Source organism: Artemia sp. Qi Xiang Cuo, chromosome 14, assembly GCF_049724085.1.
Source record: "Artemia sp. Qi Xiang Cuo chromosome 14, ASM4972408v1, whole genome shotgun sequence".
In the NCBI taxonomy this organism is placed as follows: Eukaryota; Metazoa; Arthropoda; class Branchiopoda; order Anostraca; family Artemiidae; genus Artemia; species Artemia sp. Qi Xiang Cuo.
In genome coordinates, this window is record NC_142807.1 from 60,798,238 (window position 1) to 60,817,877 (window position 19,640).

A 19,640-nucleotide genomic window follows, 5' to 3' on the forward strand; every position below is an offset into this window, starting at 1 on the left:
TAACCGACAAGACAGCTAGTGTCTTAAAGACGGAAGTTGAAATGAAACTGGCACCACCGACAGTTGCAGGTGGAAAATCAAGATTAGTGAAGCGGCTCACTTTTGGTGTTGATCTATCAATTTACAATTTGAAATGAATATTCTGTCATTTTTTTTAACCTTACTGAAGCTGATTCTCTATCTTTTTATACTGATCATACTCTTTTATACTTTTGTAGCCGTAAAACAAGTTTTAACGTTTTCCTGGACAATTTTCTGTTTGTCTTGTCATTTGGCCAAACGTAGCCCAGAGACGGCCAAACCAGTACCGGGGTGGCCTAGGTTCGGCACTTTTGGCCTTTTGAAAAGAGCAGCTTCTAGCTAGAACACTGGGGGAGTATTCCTAATTGTTTTTTTTTCTGGGGTGATACCCACTGAGTTACCCTTGCTTTGGCATACTCAGCAACTTCCTATCGGTTGAATTAATGCCTGGAGAAGTAGTAAAGTCAAAACCTGCCGATCGTGGGCTGGTCTCTCCTATGTAAATATGGTTTTTCGAAGCCATCTATTTCTAGTCTTGCCAGTAGTATACCGTTGGTACCTCTAAAATGCAATGGTGCAATTGTGCCATATTATCATACTCTTATGGTGCATAAAACTGTTTTTATATTATACAAAATATGGGGCTATATGGTGCAGTTTGACCATTTTTATTTGAACATTTTTCTTTTTTTTACGGCGTTGCAAAACATAATATTATGTACCAATTAATTGAAAAGAAGTATTATATAGGCTGACAGAAAAAAGGGAAAGATTTGGTGAGGGAAGGAAGAACTTAGCGAGTATATCTTTTTTGTACGAACTTGGGTTGTGCCCTATAATACGAATTTAATGGAGTTCATTGACGTTTTAGTTGAAGTGACTATTTTAACTGATTCCTTTGTTTTTTTAGGATATCTGACTTGTTTTGAAGTTCCAAGAATGTGGCTTAGTCATATTTGAAATGGGGGAAGAACAGTAAAATATAGCCAAATAAAGGAATCAAAATGTCAGACTCAGTGAAGAAAAAAAGAATTTTTACTTACATTAGCCGTTTACGCAGACGAAAATTGGGTTTGAATAATCTTCAAACAGTGATATTTGGAATTATTATAATTAGTAGCTATATTTCTACGACAGATGCTGTATCATCATGGATGTAAGTAATATCATCCAGTTAATCATTAGTTTATTTTATGTTAATGATGGTGAATTTATGGTCATTAGTGTGATTTATTGACTATGCGTACATATTTTCATGGCTGAGATGAGAGGTTAAAAATGAGGTTTCTTATGAGTGGCTTCTTTGTTTTCAAACAGTCTAACGAATCATTAAAAATAATTATCCACTCGCTAGAAGATGGCAAAAGATTATAGATAAGTTTCCCAAAAAAATGTGGCGACGCGTAAGCAAGTTTTTGTCGTATTTTTCATAGCTTGCTGAAGAAGAAAGGTAAAAATGAATCTTTTTTCACAAAATTAGTTTTTCAAAGAAAAGTAAAGAACTCCATTAAACCAAAAATGAGCAAAAATAGAATTAAATAATCTACCTACCGTAAAGCTACCGCAAATCAGTATCAATAAATAAATGAAACCCAAAACGAACAGAAATTAATATAGATAACCGAGTCAAATTCAAAACAAGCAGAAATTAACAAGAGTAGTGTTGAGGATCACTATGCCTTCTCAAGAAAAGAACATAATTTGCACTTTACTGAAAAATACAAAAGAATGTGATTTGTCAATTTAATATACCTATGCTGATATTCACTCCTCAAAATCTTAGTAATTTTTTATTTATCAAAGTTATAAAAGTTAAAACATTTAATTTTTTTAAGTAAAAAAAATAGACTTCCATCACTTTTGACTCTTAAAAGGAAACTAGAACTTCGAGTTTTCCACCAAATGAGCCACCTCTAAAGTTTATACAGCCATCCCTTCCATAAAAAATCATAAATGCCTCAGGGGCATAGCTTACAACCAGCGCTCCCAGGCTCTGGTGGTATCAACCCCAAAAGCCTTGTTATATTATCTTTGTACTATTTTGAATAAAACGGCTATCTCAAAATTTTTATTGTATGCATTTCAGGAAAACACGACTTGTGGGGTATTTAGCTGCCCTTCGATCGCTTTGACTCTTAAAAAAAGCACTAGAACTTCTGATTACGAATCCAACGAGCCCCTCCAAAGTTTATACGACCATCTTTTCTATAAAATACCTTATATACCCCAGGGCATAACTTGCAACCCCTACCCTAAGGGCTCTGGAGTGGGGGAATGTCATCCTCAAATACATAAATTCCGGATCTTTCAACTACGCTGAACAAAATGGCTATCTCAAAATTTTGATTGAATGTGTTTGAGGAAATAATGGTAATTAGGGGGGGGGGGGGCAATTTGCCCTCCAATCACTTTCAACTATTCAAAAGGTGACCAGCCCTCCCAACTTCAAATCCTTCCAATCTCGAGTCCTTTTTTACCACAACTCCTTCTATACGAAGTGCCCTTGTCAAAAAAATAATAATATATATATAATATTAATACATTGTGCCAACACTGTTCTTTACTTTGGCAGCGCCATTGCAATTCCTATGAAAGGAGTGACGCTGTCATACAAGATCAATGATGGTTCATTGCATATACTTTTATTTCAGGCAGTGTTTCTAGAGGAAGACAATGACACTAGAAAAGTATCAAATATTTAAATAAAATATAACATAACTGAGTGAATAATTTGTTTTTCTTAAGAATGCTGTCTTTGTTAAATCTAAATTGTTCTCTTTTTTATAATTTCTAATATGTAAAGTTAATTCTCATATAAATATCACTTTCCTTTTCTTCTTGAATTCATTATCAGCTTCAATGGGTCATATTTCAGTTCAATGTTGACATACCAGTGCTTTAACTGCTTGGCGATTTTTAAGCTACCACTGATATAAAAGATACAACCTTCAAGCTCCGCAGGCTTGTACATGCTATGGCTCTTCTTTGATGGTGTCTAGTACACCTTCAGCCCCACTGGAAAATTCTTCCTCCAAGTAATTTTGTCCCCCGTGGAAAATTACCGCCTCCCAAACTCGGAAAAAAACAAAAACCTTCAATTTTCTCTGCTTTATAATGTAGTTTTTAATTTTCATGAATGTATGAAATTTTTAAATGTAGGCTCATGAATCCATGAGCCTACTGTGTAACGAGACAGATAAAAAATCCCTTGGCAGGAAAGCTTCAGATCCCTGGCGTGTGACGCCACACGATTGTGACAGAGCAATAGCTCACAGACCCAGTCAATGGTTATGCATGATTTGCGGTAAATTATAAAGATATTAGAGCATCATAGTCAGGGTCATATCCAGGATTTTGTGTTGACATATGTCAATCCTAGTTGACATAGTGGATTATTTCATCGCAAAGTTCGTGGTAACGAACAATAAGTAAGGAGCGACGCGGCTCAATAGTAACCGAAACTCTATAAAACTGATTTTTGATATCAATAGAAATATCAAAAGAATCAGCTTATTATGCTAATTCTAAATACATAATATTTATTAAGCTTAGTAGTAATCAGCAAAGGCTACAAGCTTGAGAAAATTTGCAAGATTTTTAAAAAAAGGGAAGACACCCCCTAAAATCAAAGAATGTCAATCAAAACCACACCGTCAGATTCAGCGCATCAGAGAACCCTACAGTAGAGGTTCCAAGCTCCTATCTGCAAAAATGTGGAATTTTGAATTTTTTGCCAGAAGAAAGGTCGCGGATGCGTGTTCCAATTTATTGTTTTTTTCCCCATAGGTTATCGTACCAAAACAATGGTTCTAGAATATCGCAAGAGGGCTCATTCGAACGTAAATTAAAAGTTCAAGTGCCCTTTTCAAGTGACCAAAAATGGAAGAGTAAATGCCCCCCCCCCACGCTTTTTTCCCAAAAGTCATCTGATCAAAATTTTGAGATAACTATTTTGTTGAATATAGTTGAAAAGTACAATAATTATTTCTTTGGGGATGGCGTGGACCCCCAGAACCACTGGAGGAAGGGCCACAAGTTACGAAATTTGCGCATCAAAGAATCTTTGATTATGCATTTTTGTTTGTTTTCATGAGTCTTAAAACACTTCGGGGGAGGGACTCAAACCCCCAAACCCTTCCCCTGGACACGGCCTTGCATAAGAGTTTCATGTTTTCAGCGGTTGCTGCATTAGAACTCTTGCGGCCTAAAACGATTACCTTTTTTCTACAATACTTGTGCCAATGTTGGGCATCAAGAAATTGCCAAACATGTAGTTTTCCACTGGGTATCTTTGCAACCGTCAGCATTTAATCAGCTTTTTTCAGCTAGGATTATTACTGCATAAACCTTAGGGTAAGGGGTTGGCTCTGGATATGTTGTACTTCCCTGAGGCAGAGGCCTTATTTTTAAAGTATTCACGGCAATGGAATAAGCTATATTTATAAAATCAAATTTGAGTACATCAACAGTATAGTCTACCTCAGTTCAACTCGAGTATATATAGCCGTGATCCCCAACGTGGGCCGCACGTCCCACCGGTGGAGCATGGCAATATTTTGGTGGGTCATGGGCACATGGACCCTTTGACTGACTTTACTTTAGAGCCTTAATTAAAAAAAAGAAACATTTTTCAGGTCAATGACGTCACATTCAAATGCATTTAAAGAGTAAAAAAGTATTGCAATGACGTTACACATTGTACAAAAGTGGTGTATTCTGACAATATTTTTCATTAGTATAAAATATGCCCCGAAAAAAGGGTGGCCAATCTTTAACCCCCCCCCCCCCGTCGATTACCACCCTGAAAAATACCCCCCCTCCCTCCCACAGAAAATACTCCTCGCGAAAAATACCCCCCACCCGCAGAAAATACCCCCCTCCCTCCGAAAATAACCTTCGCGGAAAACACGCCCGGACCCCCCTCCCCCGGTAAATATACCCCTCGAGGAAAATAAGGCTTTCTAAATTGGAGAATTTCATTTTTCGTAGGGGGAAGGAATTTTGGTACTTGTGTATTATGCGCCACTCACTCAAGTTTACGATGTGTAAAACTCGAGCACAAACCAGTTTTTTCGTTAGTTTGTTCATTACTTTAGAAACAAATTAGGGCTATATATTTGCACGTTAGGGGGGGGGGGGGGTAAAATATGGCGGGTCTGAATTCAAAATGTGTTTGTTACAATTATTCTGCATATTATGAACAAAGAATTGTTTTCTGATTTCAAACTGTCCAAATACTTCAACCCAAATACCCCCCCGGAAAATACCTCCCCCGCGGAAAATAATCCCCCTCGTGAAAAATACCCCCCTCGGTAAATATACCCCTCGAGGAAAATAAGGCTTTCTAAATTGGAGAATTTTATTTTTCGTAGGGGGAAGGAATTTTGGTACTAGTGTATTATGCGCCACTCGCTCAAGTTTACGATGCGTAAAACTCGAGCACAAACCAGTTTTTTCGTTAGTTTGTTCATTACTTTAGAAACAAATTAGGGCTATATATTTACACATTAGGGGGGGGGGGTAAAATATGGCGGGTGTGAATTCAAAATGTGTTTGTTAAAATTATTCTGCATATTATTAACAAAGAATTGTTTTCTGATTTCAAACTGTCCAAATACTTCAACCCCCCCCCCCCTATGTACAAATATATAGCCCAAATTATATATTTTCCATACAATCTGTCACTTGTCTCTAACGGAGAAAAAACTAAAACTAACGGAGAAACTAGTTTGTGCTCGAGTTTTAGACAGCGTAAACTTGAGTGAGTGGCGCCTAATACACAAGTGCAAAAATTCCTTCTACGGAAAAAAAAAAAAAAAAACTCAAATAAATTCTCAAATTTGGAAAGCATTATTTTCCATAGGGGGTATTTACTGGGGGGTTATTATCCACGGGGGGGATACCAAGGATACCAATGGCCTTTTAAGCTCCCTTCAAGTGAATACACGTGACACTTTGGATAATAAAATTTAAATGTCACGAGGGGGCATCAGGATTTTAAAAATGCCTAGGTGGGGTATGGCCCAAAATCGATTGGGAGCCACTGACCTACATGCTATGGCAGTTCAGAATGCTAACAAATAGACGTTTTGTATCTAAGGGTAGCTCAGTAGCTCAGTTTGAGCACTGGGTTTACCTACCGAACATCTTACAAAGCAAATGATTCATTTATGAGCTATGTTTCATGGTAGAACAATAAATTGAAAATATTAACTATTTAATCTCGACCTCTGCTTAAAATGGATAATTATTCCATTAAGATGGACGTTCATAGCTGCGCCTTCTCAGAGCTTAATTATCTTCTGACCCGAGTGTGAGATGTAAGTGTGATGAGATTCCATGTGTAGGGTGAGGAACTCTGGGTGAGTATAATTTATTCAACTTGATAGTTATTTGCATATATTGGATAAACTCAGAGAGATTATTGTTTTCGCCGTTTTGACATATGGATCTTGATAGCTGTTGTATTTCAGTGTCAAATTTTGATTTATTAGCTGTTGAGAACCTTTTGGCTTCCTTTGACCGTGCATTAGCATTATAGACCACACGGTTGCCACAAATATAGATCTATCACTAAATCTCATGGTTTTTGGAAGAGGATTTTTGGTGCCTTACGGTTACGGTGCCTTGCGATGTTTTATTTTCTAACTATATTTTACAAAGCAGCAAATATATTTGTTGAATTCATGTCGAATTTAAATATTATGACCATAGGGATATGTAACTCGATCGGTTCATGAAACCACTGCAAGACAACTTGTTATGCGAAAACTGGCCATGGGTCTACACGTTATAGACAAGGCTACTGAAGGGATTTCTGGGACAGAATGTATCTACAGATCCATGTTCGACATTTTTTTATCTCCTCTTTCCTCCCTTTGCATACCTTTTTTTGCAAATTTTCCCTTATTTACACTATATTCAATTTTTACTCTTATTGGTTATGTTTAATTATTAGTGCTTTGATGTTTTTCTTTTAGAATGCGTTTTAGTTTTTCAGCTTATTTTCTTGTCTCACTTTTTTCAACTCATTTTATCATTTGGTACTAACCCTTTTATGTTTTAATTTTTTCAATTTTTTATTCTTTGACAGGTTTTATTTTATTTCTTTTTTCAATATTTCTTGTTTCTTGGCTATTTAGTGAATATATACCACTGGTGATAAAGCTTGCATTACGTCTAATAATGCACGATATAATATACTGAAAGTATAAAGTAATAATTATGGACAAAAAGAATTATTTATAAACAAGATACTTTTTATCGTTTTTGTTTTCATTTTTTTTTTTTTATTCAAATGCAAGAATTACGGTGGTTCTGCCTTTCATCAACAGAAGGTTTTCAGTGAAACAGAATTTCAGTTGCAAAGGGATTGACAATTCTTTGAAGTCTATCCGTTTTTATTGTATTTAAGACATTGGCATTATAGCGGGAGAATTTAGGGGGAGAGGGAATGTGTATTTTTAAAAATATAGGGGGGCAATTGGCTGTTTTGATCAATTTTTTCATTGAAAAAACACAGAAAAGGTATTTACCAAAGGAAAATACCACAAAAAGTAAGTTCTAAATCTGGGCCGGGGGGGGGGGGCAACGAATTTAAGAAAGGGAGGGAAAGCAAGCAAAGAATAGGAAAAAATCCCCATCATGCTCACGAATTGACACCGCTGAATTTGGCATAGTTAAAGCTAATTGGATTGTAACAAAGCTAATTAAGCTTTAACTCACCCAATTCAACTTTTGGGGAATAATGATGCCATCATACAAACCATGCTGGCGCCTAGCCATCTTTAAATTTCTACAACCTTCTGACGGTTTTGAGAAAGGGAGGACTCTAGTAGCATATGACATAATTTTGACCATGTTTTACCACTAGTCAGTCTTAACAAAGTATCTCATATTTCTTAAACTTAAGCTAAAACGCGGCTGAGCCATGGAATGCGTAGTACGAAGTGTTGGAACAAAAAGAATAGAGGCTAGGTTTTCTCTCTTTATTCCATTTTTTTTGTTATAGCCATTCATTCTAAAACATAGCTGGACTCACGGCTCCGGGTTAATGATAAAATTAAACAGTTCGTGGTAACCACAGTTTATATAATTAGTGGTGGTATAATTAGTGGTGGCTAATTCTATATACTGTGGTGGCAACGAACTGTAAGTAAGGAGTGACCCGGCTTAATAGTAACCAAAACTCTAAAAAACGGAATTTTGACACCAGTAGATACATTAAAAGAATCGGATTTTTATGCAGATTTCAAATATATGAGTTTCATCAAATTTGGTATAACTCATCAAAAGTTACACGCCTGGAAAAATTTGCCTTATTTTTAAAAAAAGGAGCAAGCGCTCTCTAAAAATGATATAATCTCAATAAAAATCAAACCGTCAGATTAAGCATATTAGATAACCCTACTGTTAATGTTTCAAGCTCCTGCCTGCAAAAATGTGGAATTTTGCATTTTTTTTTGCCAGAAGAACGATCACGGATGCGTGTTTATTTGTTTTTTTTTTTCCCAGGGGTGATCGTATCGATCCAGTAGTCCTAGGATATCGTGAGAGGGCTCATTCAAACGAAAATTAAAAGTTCTAGTCCCCTTTTTAAGTGACCAAAAAATTGGAGGGCAACTTGACCTCCTCCCACGCTCATTTTTTCCCCAAAGTCACCCAATCAAAATTTTAAGATAGCCATTTTGTTCAGCATAGTCAAAAATTTAATAAATATGTATTTAAGGATGACCAAGTCTCCACAGTTCCCGGGTAAGGGCTGCAAGCTATGAACTTTGCCCATTGTTTACAAATAGTATTGGTTATTGGGAAGTATACAGACGTTTTCTCGAGGGATTTTTTCTGGTTTGGGGGGAGGGAGGGGGGGGTCGGAGGAGGTGGTAACGTGGTAGGATCTTTCCATGGATGATGTATCCTTGGGGGAAGGAACATTTCTATGAAGGGGTTGCCTGATATCCCAGCATTATTCAAAAAACGATCAGAAATTAAATTAAAAAAACAAGTTTTTTCAACTGAAAGTAAGGAGCAAGATTAAAACTTAAAACACTCCGAAATTATTACGTATATGAGGGGGTCCGCCCCCTAGTCAATACCTGGCTCTTTACGCTAAAGTTTTTTTTTTTTTAAGTACTTTCAAAAGAGCTATCTATTCTAATTAAACAGCCTTGGTGATTCAGGGATTTGTGATTCGAACAAAATTCGAACTTTAGCGCAAAGAGTGAGGTATTGACTAGGGGGTGTACCCCCTCATATACATAATAATTTCTGTTTGTTTTAAGTTTTAATGTTGCTCCTTACTTTCAGCTGAAAAAAACTAGTCGTTATTTTTAATTTAATATAAGGCAAGAACAGCCAGGCCCGAATAGCATTGTGCAACTTTGTGAAATATGATTCAGCAAAACTTCATAAGACTACTTGTCCGGGAAAAAAGCACTTATCCAAGAGCAGGATATTCAACTTATCCAAGAGCAGGATATTCAATTGTCACCCATAGTTTTAAACCTGCCTACAAAATTATCGTTTCTTATAGGCTGAAACATAACTTAGCCGTGGAATAAGAAATATTGACTTCAATCTTCAAAGAATATATGCAACTCTGCAAAATATTGGCCAAAACGGCATAAGACTACTTTTCTGAAAAAAAAACAGCAACTACTTTTTCTTTGAGCAGTAGGCTATGTTCAGCGGTGTAATTAAACTATCTTAGTAGTGTAGGAGGAGGTACTTATGTAATACATCCCCCACCGCTCAAGTTGTTTATTCATTGACGCACTGTAAACCGATTACTTTCACTAGTTTCTTTCAACTTAGCGTGGGAAAAGACAAAGAGAAGTGACAGAATATATGGGAAAGATATAATTTGGGTTAGGCCTATATATTAGTACATTAGGGGGGGGGGGGTAAAGTATTTGAACTGTGTGAAGTCAGAAAACAATTTTTACTTCATAATGTGAGAATAATTGTAGCTAACACATTTGGCATGCAGACCCGCTGTACTTCCCCCCCCCCCCCCTAATGTCAAATATATAGCCCAAATTTGCTTATAATGTATTATATTTTTATCTTTCTTTTATATATTTCATTAGGATTGAGCGTCAGAGAAACATATTAGAAGAACATTAAGTACGGCGTATATATTACAAGTACCATTTTCCTTCCCTAACGTTTTACTTAAATTACATAAAACACAAAATTAAAATAAAATTTCTGCCATTAATATTATGTTTTGCGATATTCTTTTCGATTCCATTCGCAGTCAAGTCTGTGTGCCTCCATAATTCCACGTATCCTTTCAAATTGAATCCCCCTCCCTGTTCATAAAATTACGGCACAATAAAGTCTTTCAACTGAAATTTTAATGAAATTATTAAATAGAATGCACTATTATACTAGTAACATACTGAACAACGACCACCTTTTCAAAATAGTTGACCAGCATATACAGAAAATTTGAATAAAGAAATTCGACAAAACACGGTCATAAATCAAGTAAATTCCAACCAGCTTCAGTATTCGAGCTAGATACTATCAAACTTTCAGCGCCACTCTACACCTATCAAAGACGAACCTTGGATTGTAAATTGACTCCCTAATATTCTTTCACCAAAAATGGACCATTGATCGAGGCTGTTAGTTTAAAATGTGATTTGAATACACATAAACATGTCATTTAGTTAACTACTAAAACACCCTATAGTACCTTTTTTGTTTTAAATGAAGTCTGTACAAGAGAATGGAATATATATAATTTGTAACCTTTCTTCTCATTATCCATTGTTACTTTTTTTTAACACTTTTTGAGAACGAGCTTCTTTGGAGTGAGGTCGACGGTGTCAGCAATAATGCTGATATGCTGCTAGCCTTGTGGATTACCATTAAAAAACGAAATTATTTCATATATGCAAAAAGATAGTATTAAGGGGAATATATCTGCCTGTAGATCGTTCAACATGTCCAGTGCGTGTCTCGCTGGGTTTTTTTTCTTTCTCTCTTTTATATTCTTAACCTTGCGGCACCAGGAATAAAATAATATCTGATATGACGCTATTCTTTTATCGAGGTTTAAGATGACTGTTGAACCTTCTTTTGAAAGAGTCGAGAGGGTAATTTTGGTCGGTTTTCTGTTTTTCAATTAAAATACTAAAAAGTTATTTTCAAAGGAAATACCCAATTTTTTGGCAAAATTCATGGTGGGGAGAGTAGAAAGCCTAAGGGACAATTACCCTTCCTATAGCCTACTAATCGATGCGCTTGTTCACTGGCATCTTCTTAAGTGTGGGTGGGTATTGAGTGTAATTGGGGTAATGAGTGTGAACAAGGTTTATGAGGAGTTAATTTTCACAACTGAACTTCTTAAGAGCTTGCTGCAGATCAGTGCTGCAAGATTGTTCAGCAGGTCCTCGCTGATCATCCCACTGACGAAACCATTTTATAAATGTACTTGTCTAGAGTAGTAAGGCATGTATTGATTGAAAGCCTACAATAAAACCTACGCCTGAGGCAGTGCAGTTTGACGTGCACATTGCAAAAAGCGACCAAACCTTTTATATTATATACCTATAAAGTGAACAAACACGTTTTGAGAGTACAATTGAGATTGTATAACGGAAGCAGACTGGTTTTTGAGAGACTTTCATCATAACATTTTTTTTTTTTTTTAAACCGAAAACTAGAAATTGTAAACCTTTTCAAAGAGAGTGAGTAGAACCTGTCAAAGAGTTTGATAACCTCAAGCTTAAAGGCATCCCATCGAGTTTGATTAAGAATGCAACATGTCTAGAAGTGATACCATATGCTGTTGAATCATATACCAAAAAAATAACTCTATTTCCAAAAAAATAAAAAGGGTTTAGCATTTGCGAATTGGACTCTATGAAAGATATTAATTAATGTTTGAATAATAGGAGCGTGAATGATTCTAATTAGTGATTGGGTAGTATGAAGACGGAGAAAGAGGGTTAAACTGATTAGCAGTTAAGGTAACCCCAAAGAGCATGTTAACTCATAGCTTATTTATTATAAATTTGGAACAATATCAATCTATGGAAATGGTTAACAATGATAAAATGGCCTTATGACTTGACCTAAATTTACTTCTTCGATGTGTTCTGTATAATACGCAAGTGGCGTTTGAACAGTGTTGTCAATTTAAATAGAGTTTAACGTTATAGTAAACTAAAAATTTGATACTAAGAGAGATCTAGATGGCAAGAAAAGAATTTTAATAATGGATAGCTTTATTTCTTCGATTTGTTCTGTATAATACACAAGTGGCGTTTGAACAGTGTTGTCAGTTTAAAACAGAGTCTAACGTTATAGTATACTAAAAAGTTGATACTAAGAGAGATGTAGATGGCAAGAAAAGAATTTTAATTGAACTAAAAATGAAGATATTTATAGACAGTTTCAATTAGCTATGGTTAAGTTTTCTAAAAGACGAGCTATTTTCTTGCGAAACCACAAAAAATATTGAAACATGTTCAATGTTTATTTATGAGCTAAGCTATCGAACAAAAAATGAGTATATTTATAAACAGATCCAATGAGATATGGATCGGTTGGCTAAAGATTAGCTATTTTCTTGCTAAATCACACACAATCTGATAAAATGTTCATGGTTTCTTTAATATATACGCACTTGAACAAAAAATGAAGACATTTATAGACACTTTCAATTAGCTATGGCTAAGTTTGTAAAAGACGAGCTATTTTCGGAAGAAAACGCAAGATATTAGAAAAAATGTAAAATGCTTACTTAATTTATACATAATCTAACAAAAAATGAAGATATTTATAGACGGATAAAATTAGATACGGCTAAGTTTGTTAAAAACTAGTTGATTTCTAACAAAAACACACAAAACTTGAAAAAATGTTAAATGTTTCTTTATTAGCCACGCAATTGAACTAAAAATGCCATGAATTTGAGGAGAGATACCGTGATTCACTATGCCCCACGAGCGGCTTCTACAGCTGTAAGTTCCACTTTAAGCACCATTTATCAGATAGCATTCAGCTTTAGAGCGCAAATTAATCGGCATTTTACCCGCCTTTGCTTCGTGTATCCTTCAATGGAATAAGGACCTTCTCGTGAAATTTTTACGTATGTATCTACTAAAGGGGATATTTATTGAAGAAAAAAATAGGGGGAGGGGGGCAAAAAAAAAACACACAAAAACCTTAATCAGATAGTGCCTTAATATTGATACATGACTTTAGTAGGTGGTAAACACCTGACTAGACATGAAATGCTTCTTATTGAACCAATGGCAAATATTTTTATAATGTACTTTACTTTATTGCTATTACAAATAGTAGATTTGTAAAAGGGTAGATTTGTAGGAAAAGGAATCTGCTTCTAGTCTGATCGCTATTTTTTTTATGGATGGATAGATTTGTAGGAAAACGAGTGTGTGTATGTGGGGGGGGGAGGGGGCAAGTATTTAGTGAATATAATGTTAGGAGGGGAAATTAAGTTTTTGCCATTGATCAAACAGTCAATGAACCAAATAATACCAAAGACGAAAAGCATATTGAGCCTGTCGATGACACACCAGATTATCAGATATACCCGACAAATGATGTTGATAATGCATTTAGAGGATGTTGATAAAATATTTATTCACTCTGATACTTAGATTTTATCAATTTTATCACATGTATCCGAGAAAGGGATGTTGATATAGAATTTAATCACTCTGATACTTAGATTTTATCAGAGATACCCGACAAAGGATGCTGATAAAGCATTTATTCAATCTGATACTTAGATTTTGCCAATTTTATCCAGCATATCCGACAATGGATGCACATTTTGAATCCGTTCCATAAAATGGTTCACCATGTTCTCTCTTGATATTGTAGTTATTGTCTTCTCTTAGTTCGTAATCAGTAGAATAATCATTATTCCAATATCAAGAGAGAACATGGTGATCCATTTTATGGAACGGATTCAAAATGTGCATCCATTGTCGGATATGCTGGATAAAATTGACAAAATCTAAGTATCAGATTGAATAAATGCTTTATCAACATGATTTGTCGGATATGATGGATAAAATTGACAAAATCTAAGTATCAGAGTGATTAAATGCTTAATCAGCATCCTTTGTCGGATATCTCGGATAAAATCTAAGTATCAGAGTGATTAAATTCTATATCAACATCCCTTTCTCGGATACATGGGATAAAATTTATAAAATATAAGTATCAGAGTGAATAAATGCTTTATCAACATCCTCTAAATGCATTATCAGCATCGTTTGTCGGGTACATCGGATAAAATTGATAAAATCTAAGTATCAGTTTGATTAAATTCTATATCAACAACTCTTTCTCGAATACATGGGATAAAATTGAAAAAATCTAAGCGTCAAAGTGAATAATTTTTTTTATATCAACATCTATTGTCAGATACATCAAATATAATTTACAAAATCTAAGTATCAGATTGAATAAATACTTTATCAGCATCCTTTGTCGAATATATCGGATAAAAGAGATAAAATCTAAGTACCAGAGTGAATAAATGCATTATCAACATCATTTGTCAGATACGTCAGTTAGAATTGACATGTTGGATAAAATTGACAAAATCTAAGTGTCAGAGTGAATATTTTTTTTCTCAACATCTTTTGTCAGATACATCGAATATAATTGACAAAATCTAAGTGTTAGCGTGAATAATTTTTTTATCAACATCCTCTGTCAGATACATGGGATAAAATTGACAAAATCTAAGTATCAGATTGAATAAATGCTTTATCAGCATCATTTGTCGGATATGTCAGATAAATTTTTTTATCAAGGAAATATCTGAATGCGTTTAAGGTATAGTACAAATGGCTTGCAAAAAACACGAAAATATTATCAGAATGAATAAATTCTTTATCAACATCCGTGTTTGGATATGTCATTATGAAAAAATTGTTAGTAAGTAAGTAACAAACTCTTTCTTGAATTCACCTCTTGGATACACAATACAGAAATTTAATTCAGGAAATTATGAAAAAAAAATTGAACAAATTCTTTATTAACATTCATTATCGATTGATGTCGCTTCATAGACAAACAATACAGCAATTTCACAAAATCTAAGTATAAGAGTGATTAAATTGTATATCAACATCCATTTCTCGGATACATAGGAAAAAGTTGACAGAATCTAAGTGTCAGAGTGAATAAATATTTTGTATCAGCATCCTTTGTCAGATACATCAAATAAAACTGACAAAATCTAAATTTCAGAATGAATAAATTCTTTAACAACATCTTTTATCGGATATTTAGGATAAAATTGACAAAATCTAAGTATCAGAGTGACTAAATTCTATATCAACATCCTTTTCTCGGATACATAGGATAAAATTGACAAAATCTAAGTTTTAGAGTGAATAATTTTTTTTTTCAACATCCTTTGCCAGATACATGGGATAAAATTGACAAAATCTAAGTATCAGAATGAATAAATACATTATCAACATCCTTTGTCGGATATGTCGGATAAAATTGACAAAATCTAAGTATCAGAGCGAATAATTTTTTATCAACATCTTTTGTCAGATACATGGGATAAAATTGATAAAATATAAGTGTCAGAGTGAAATTTTTTTTTATCAACATCCTGCGTCAGATACATCAAATAAAATTGACAAAATCTAAATTTCAGAATGAATAAATGCTTTAACAACATCCTTTATGGGATATGTCGGATAAAATTGACAAAATCTAAGTATCAGAGTGACTAAATTCTATATCAACATCCTTTTCTCGGATACATAGGATAAAATTGACAAAATCTAAGCGTTAGAGTGAATAATTTTTTTTATCAATATCCTTGCCAGATACATCGGATAAAATTGACAAAATCTAAATTTCAGAATGAATAGATTCATTATCAACATCCTTTGTCGGATAAAATTGACAAAATCTAAGTATCAGAGTGAATAATTTTTTTTATCAACATCCTTTGCCAGATACATCGAATAAAATTGATAAAATATAAGTGTCAGAGTGAATAAATTTTTTTTTATCAACATCCTTTGTCAGATACATAAAATAAAAATGACATAATCTAAATTTCATTATGAATAAATGCTTTAACAACATCCTTTATCGGATATGTTGGATAAAATTGACAAAATCTAAGTATCAGAGTGACAAAATTCTATATCAACATCCTTTTCTCGGATACATAGGATAAAATTGGCAAATTTCAAGTGTTAGAGTGAAAAAAAATTATTTTATCAACATCCTTTGCCAGATATATCGGATAAAATTGACAAAATCTAAGTATCAGAGAGAATAAATTCATTATCAACATTCTATGTCGGATATGTCGGATAAAATTGACAAAATCTAAGTATCAGAGTGAATAATTTTCTTATCAGCATCCTTTGCCAGATATATCGAATAAAATTTATAAAATATAAGTGTCAGAGTGAACAATTTTTTTTTATCAACATCCTTTGTCGGATACATGGAATAAAAATTGACAAAATCTAAATATCAGAATGAATAAAAGCTTTAACAGCATTCTTTATCGGATATGTCGGATAAACTTGACAAAATCTAAGTATCAGAGTGATTAAATTCTACATCAACATCCTTTTCTCGGATACATAGATTAAAATTGACAAAATCTAAGTGTTCGAGTGATTTTTTTTATCAACATCCTTTGCCAGTTACATCGGATAAAATTGACAAAATCTAAGTGTCAGAGTGAATAAATTCATTATCAACATCCTCTGTTGAATATATCAGATAAAATTGATAAAATATAAGTATCAGCGTGATTAAATTCTACATCAACACCATTTTCTCGGATACATGGGATAAAATTGACAAAATCTAAGTATCAGAGTGAATAAATGCTTTATAAACATCCTTTAAATGCATTATCAACATCATTTGCCGGCTATATCGGATAATATTGACAAAATCTATGTATCAGATTGATTAAATTCTATATCAACATCTCTTTCTCTGGTACATGGGATAAAATTTACAAAATATAAGTATCAGAGTGAATAATGTATTTTTTATCAATATCTTTTATCACTTACAACAATTATAATTAACAAAATCTAAATATCAGAGTGAATAAATACTTTTTCAGCATCCGTTGTCAGATATGTTGAATAAAATTGACAAAATCTAAATATCAGAATGAATAAATGCTTTAACATCATCCTTTGTCGGATATAATGGATAAAATTGACAGAATCTAAGTACTAGAGTTATTAAATTCTATATCAACATCCCTTTCTCGGATACATGGGATAAAATTGACAAAATCGAAGTATTGTAAGAAATGTCCTTCTAATTTTAGAATTAATATCAAGTTGCTATGAATTTGGTAGAATCCGGCTTAAGCCAATGTTCTTTCAGAGTATATTTCCGATGAACTTATTTCGTAACCATTTCCTCTTTTAATACTGTTTTCTTATTTAGCAGTACACACCCTTTCTTAGAAGGATTGAATTTAGATAAGTTTGTTTGACAGGAACTATCCTTTTGTATAGCGTGAGACTGACCATAGAAGTCAGTTGGGGTTAAGGCTTTGCTCAAGCTTCTCATACGCATGTAGAATGTAAGTCAAATGTGTTCCTTGCTCTTTCTTAATTATATTATGTTAAAATCCTAGTAAATGGGTATATATCCCATTCTTTAATTTTATTATTAGATTCTTTTAAGCAGGAACATATTAGTCTTAATATATTAGTTATAATGCTTGCTTTCCTTTAATAATAATAAACTTTACTTCTAGCAATTATATGAACAAGAATTGATCTTTGATTGTGAATAATAATATTGTTGAATCTTGATTTATAATGAAATAACATTTAACTAAAAAGTTATCTTCTTTAATAATAAAATCTTAGTTTTTCTTATACCTGTGTTGTCTTGTATATTTTATTACGATGATTAGGATTTTGTCAAGATATCTCTCTCACTTGGTTCATTTCGTCTATTGAGGCTTATTTAGGGGTACTCGGGTCTCATGGCTGAGTTTGGACATGGTGTCATCACCATGAGAAACCCCCCCCCCTTACAAAATGGTGGCAGCGAAAACGCGATGTGATTCTATTGCATTAAAAGCGCCTCTTTTTAACGCTACGCTTAATTTTGAGAGAGCAGTATCCTGATTATAAATCCTTTTTGTAATTTTTTTAATAATTAAATTAACATAATTAATTGTATCCCTTTAAATTTTCTTCGCCTTCACTGCTTGCCTGTACGTTTATGCTTTTTTTAGATTTATAAAAATAAGACTAACCGCAATAATAAAATTGAAACAGTCAAATAATAATTGGATATTGCTCAACTTCTTACACTTATAAAAGAATTACTGGTTGGTGGAGTTTGAGAATAGATAGTAGCCTTTTCTTCGGTTCCAGGATTAGTTGGTTGCTTAAGTTTGGTAAGTTATAATTAAATTCTCCTTAAGTAATGTCCCTACCTCGGAAAAATGACAAACCGGAAGCTTCAGCCCTTGGGAAAGCTTCTAATGTTAATACAAGACCTATCCCAGCTCCAGTATTCCAACATGTAGCTTATAGTATTATCCATAAAAAAAGGTTGATTAAACCACAGCAAATTTCTAGTTGGGTTAAGGACCTTCAGAGAGTTTGTAGATTAATGGGATTAGAAGAATCAGTAATGATCGAGAGGTACGCTGCTTTAATGTCAGATTCAGTATTATATTTGGGGAAGACGGTGTAATATTTATGTGGATGCTAAAAATTTAGAGTATTTACGTAAACACCGGGATCTCTCTAGTAAGATGTACCGAGTATCATTACTGATGGATAATCATTTATATACGTATAGACACATTCCTGGGACTAAAATGGTAGCTGATATTTTATCGAGGCCATTTCTGGAGAGTATAGACAGCAGTCAGACCTTATATCTGGTTCATAACGAACTAGAATTTTTAGCAGCGGGCGTTTTTAGTATTAATCTTAGTATATATTTCTTAGGTCTGCAAGCTGATGAATTTAGCCATGGACAATTACGGGATCCCGAGATAAGAATTGTTATTGATTTATTGAAAGAGCCGGATGTGTCGAAGGACCACCGTGCTCAAAGGAGGAGCTCCAGAGATGAGAAGCCCGCTGAGTCACTAGTGGATACTAGCACACAGTCCGTGTTTGACCCAATTACCCATAATTATTGGACGCGAAGCGGTGATCTTTGGGTATAAATAATTGATTATTTTTCTTAGCTTGTTGTTGAAAAAGAATATGATCGTTGAAAGTATTGTACTGTGGAGGTCATAGTATTAAAGAATTAAGTTTTAATAGATGACGTTCTCTCTAGAATTGAGTATGCTCCGAATAGTCATTCTAGGCTAAACCAAAAAGTAGCTGCAGAACCATCTATTCAGATAGTTTTGCCTAGAGTGATGATTCCAGGCATCTTAAAATTATTTCATGATCATTTATCGCTTGGTAGTCATGCCAGCTACGACAGAACGTTATGGACACTCCTACAGATTTGTTTTTTTGAAAATATAGACTCCGTTATTAAGGAATTTGTCACTAATTGTGGTTTGTGTAACATCGCAAATAGTAAGAAGATTAAAACACCTCTCGGAAACAATGTTACACCAA

The 19,640-nt window shown here is 34.0% G+C and overlaps 1 protein-coding gene across 1 annotated transcript in view; it reads left to right on the top strand.

Annotated features, from left to right (window-relative positions):
• Window positions 1-19,640, top strand: part of LOC148944715 (protein Wnt-4-like) — a 245,132-nt gene that overhangs the window by 40,252 nt on the left and 185,240 nt on the right. The window contains 1 exon segment of the mRNA XM_089100463.1: window positions 932-1,177. Coding sequence (XP_088956589.1) covers window positions 1,026-1,177 — 152 coding nt within the window. The 5' untranslated portion in view covers window positions 932-1,025.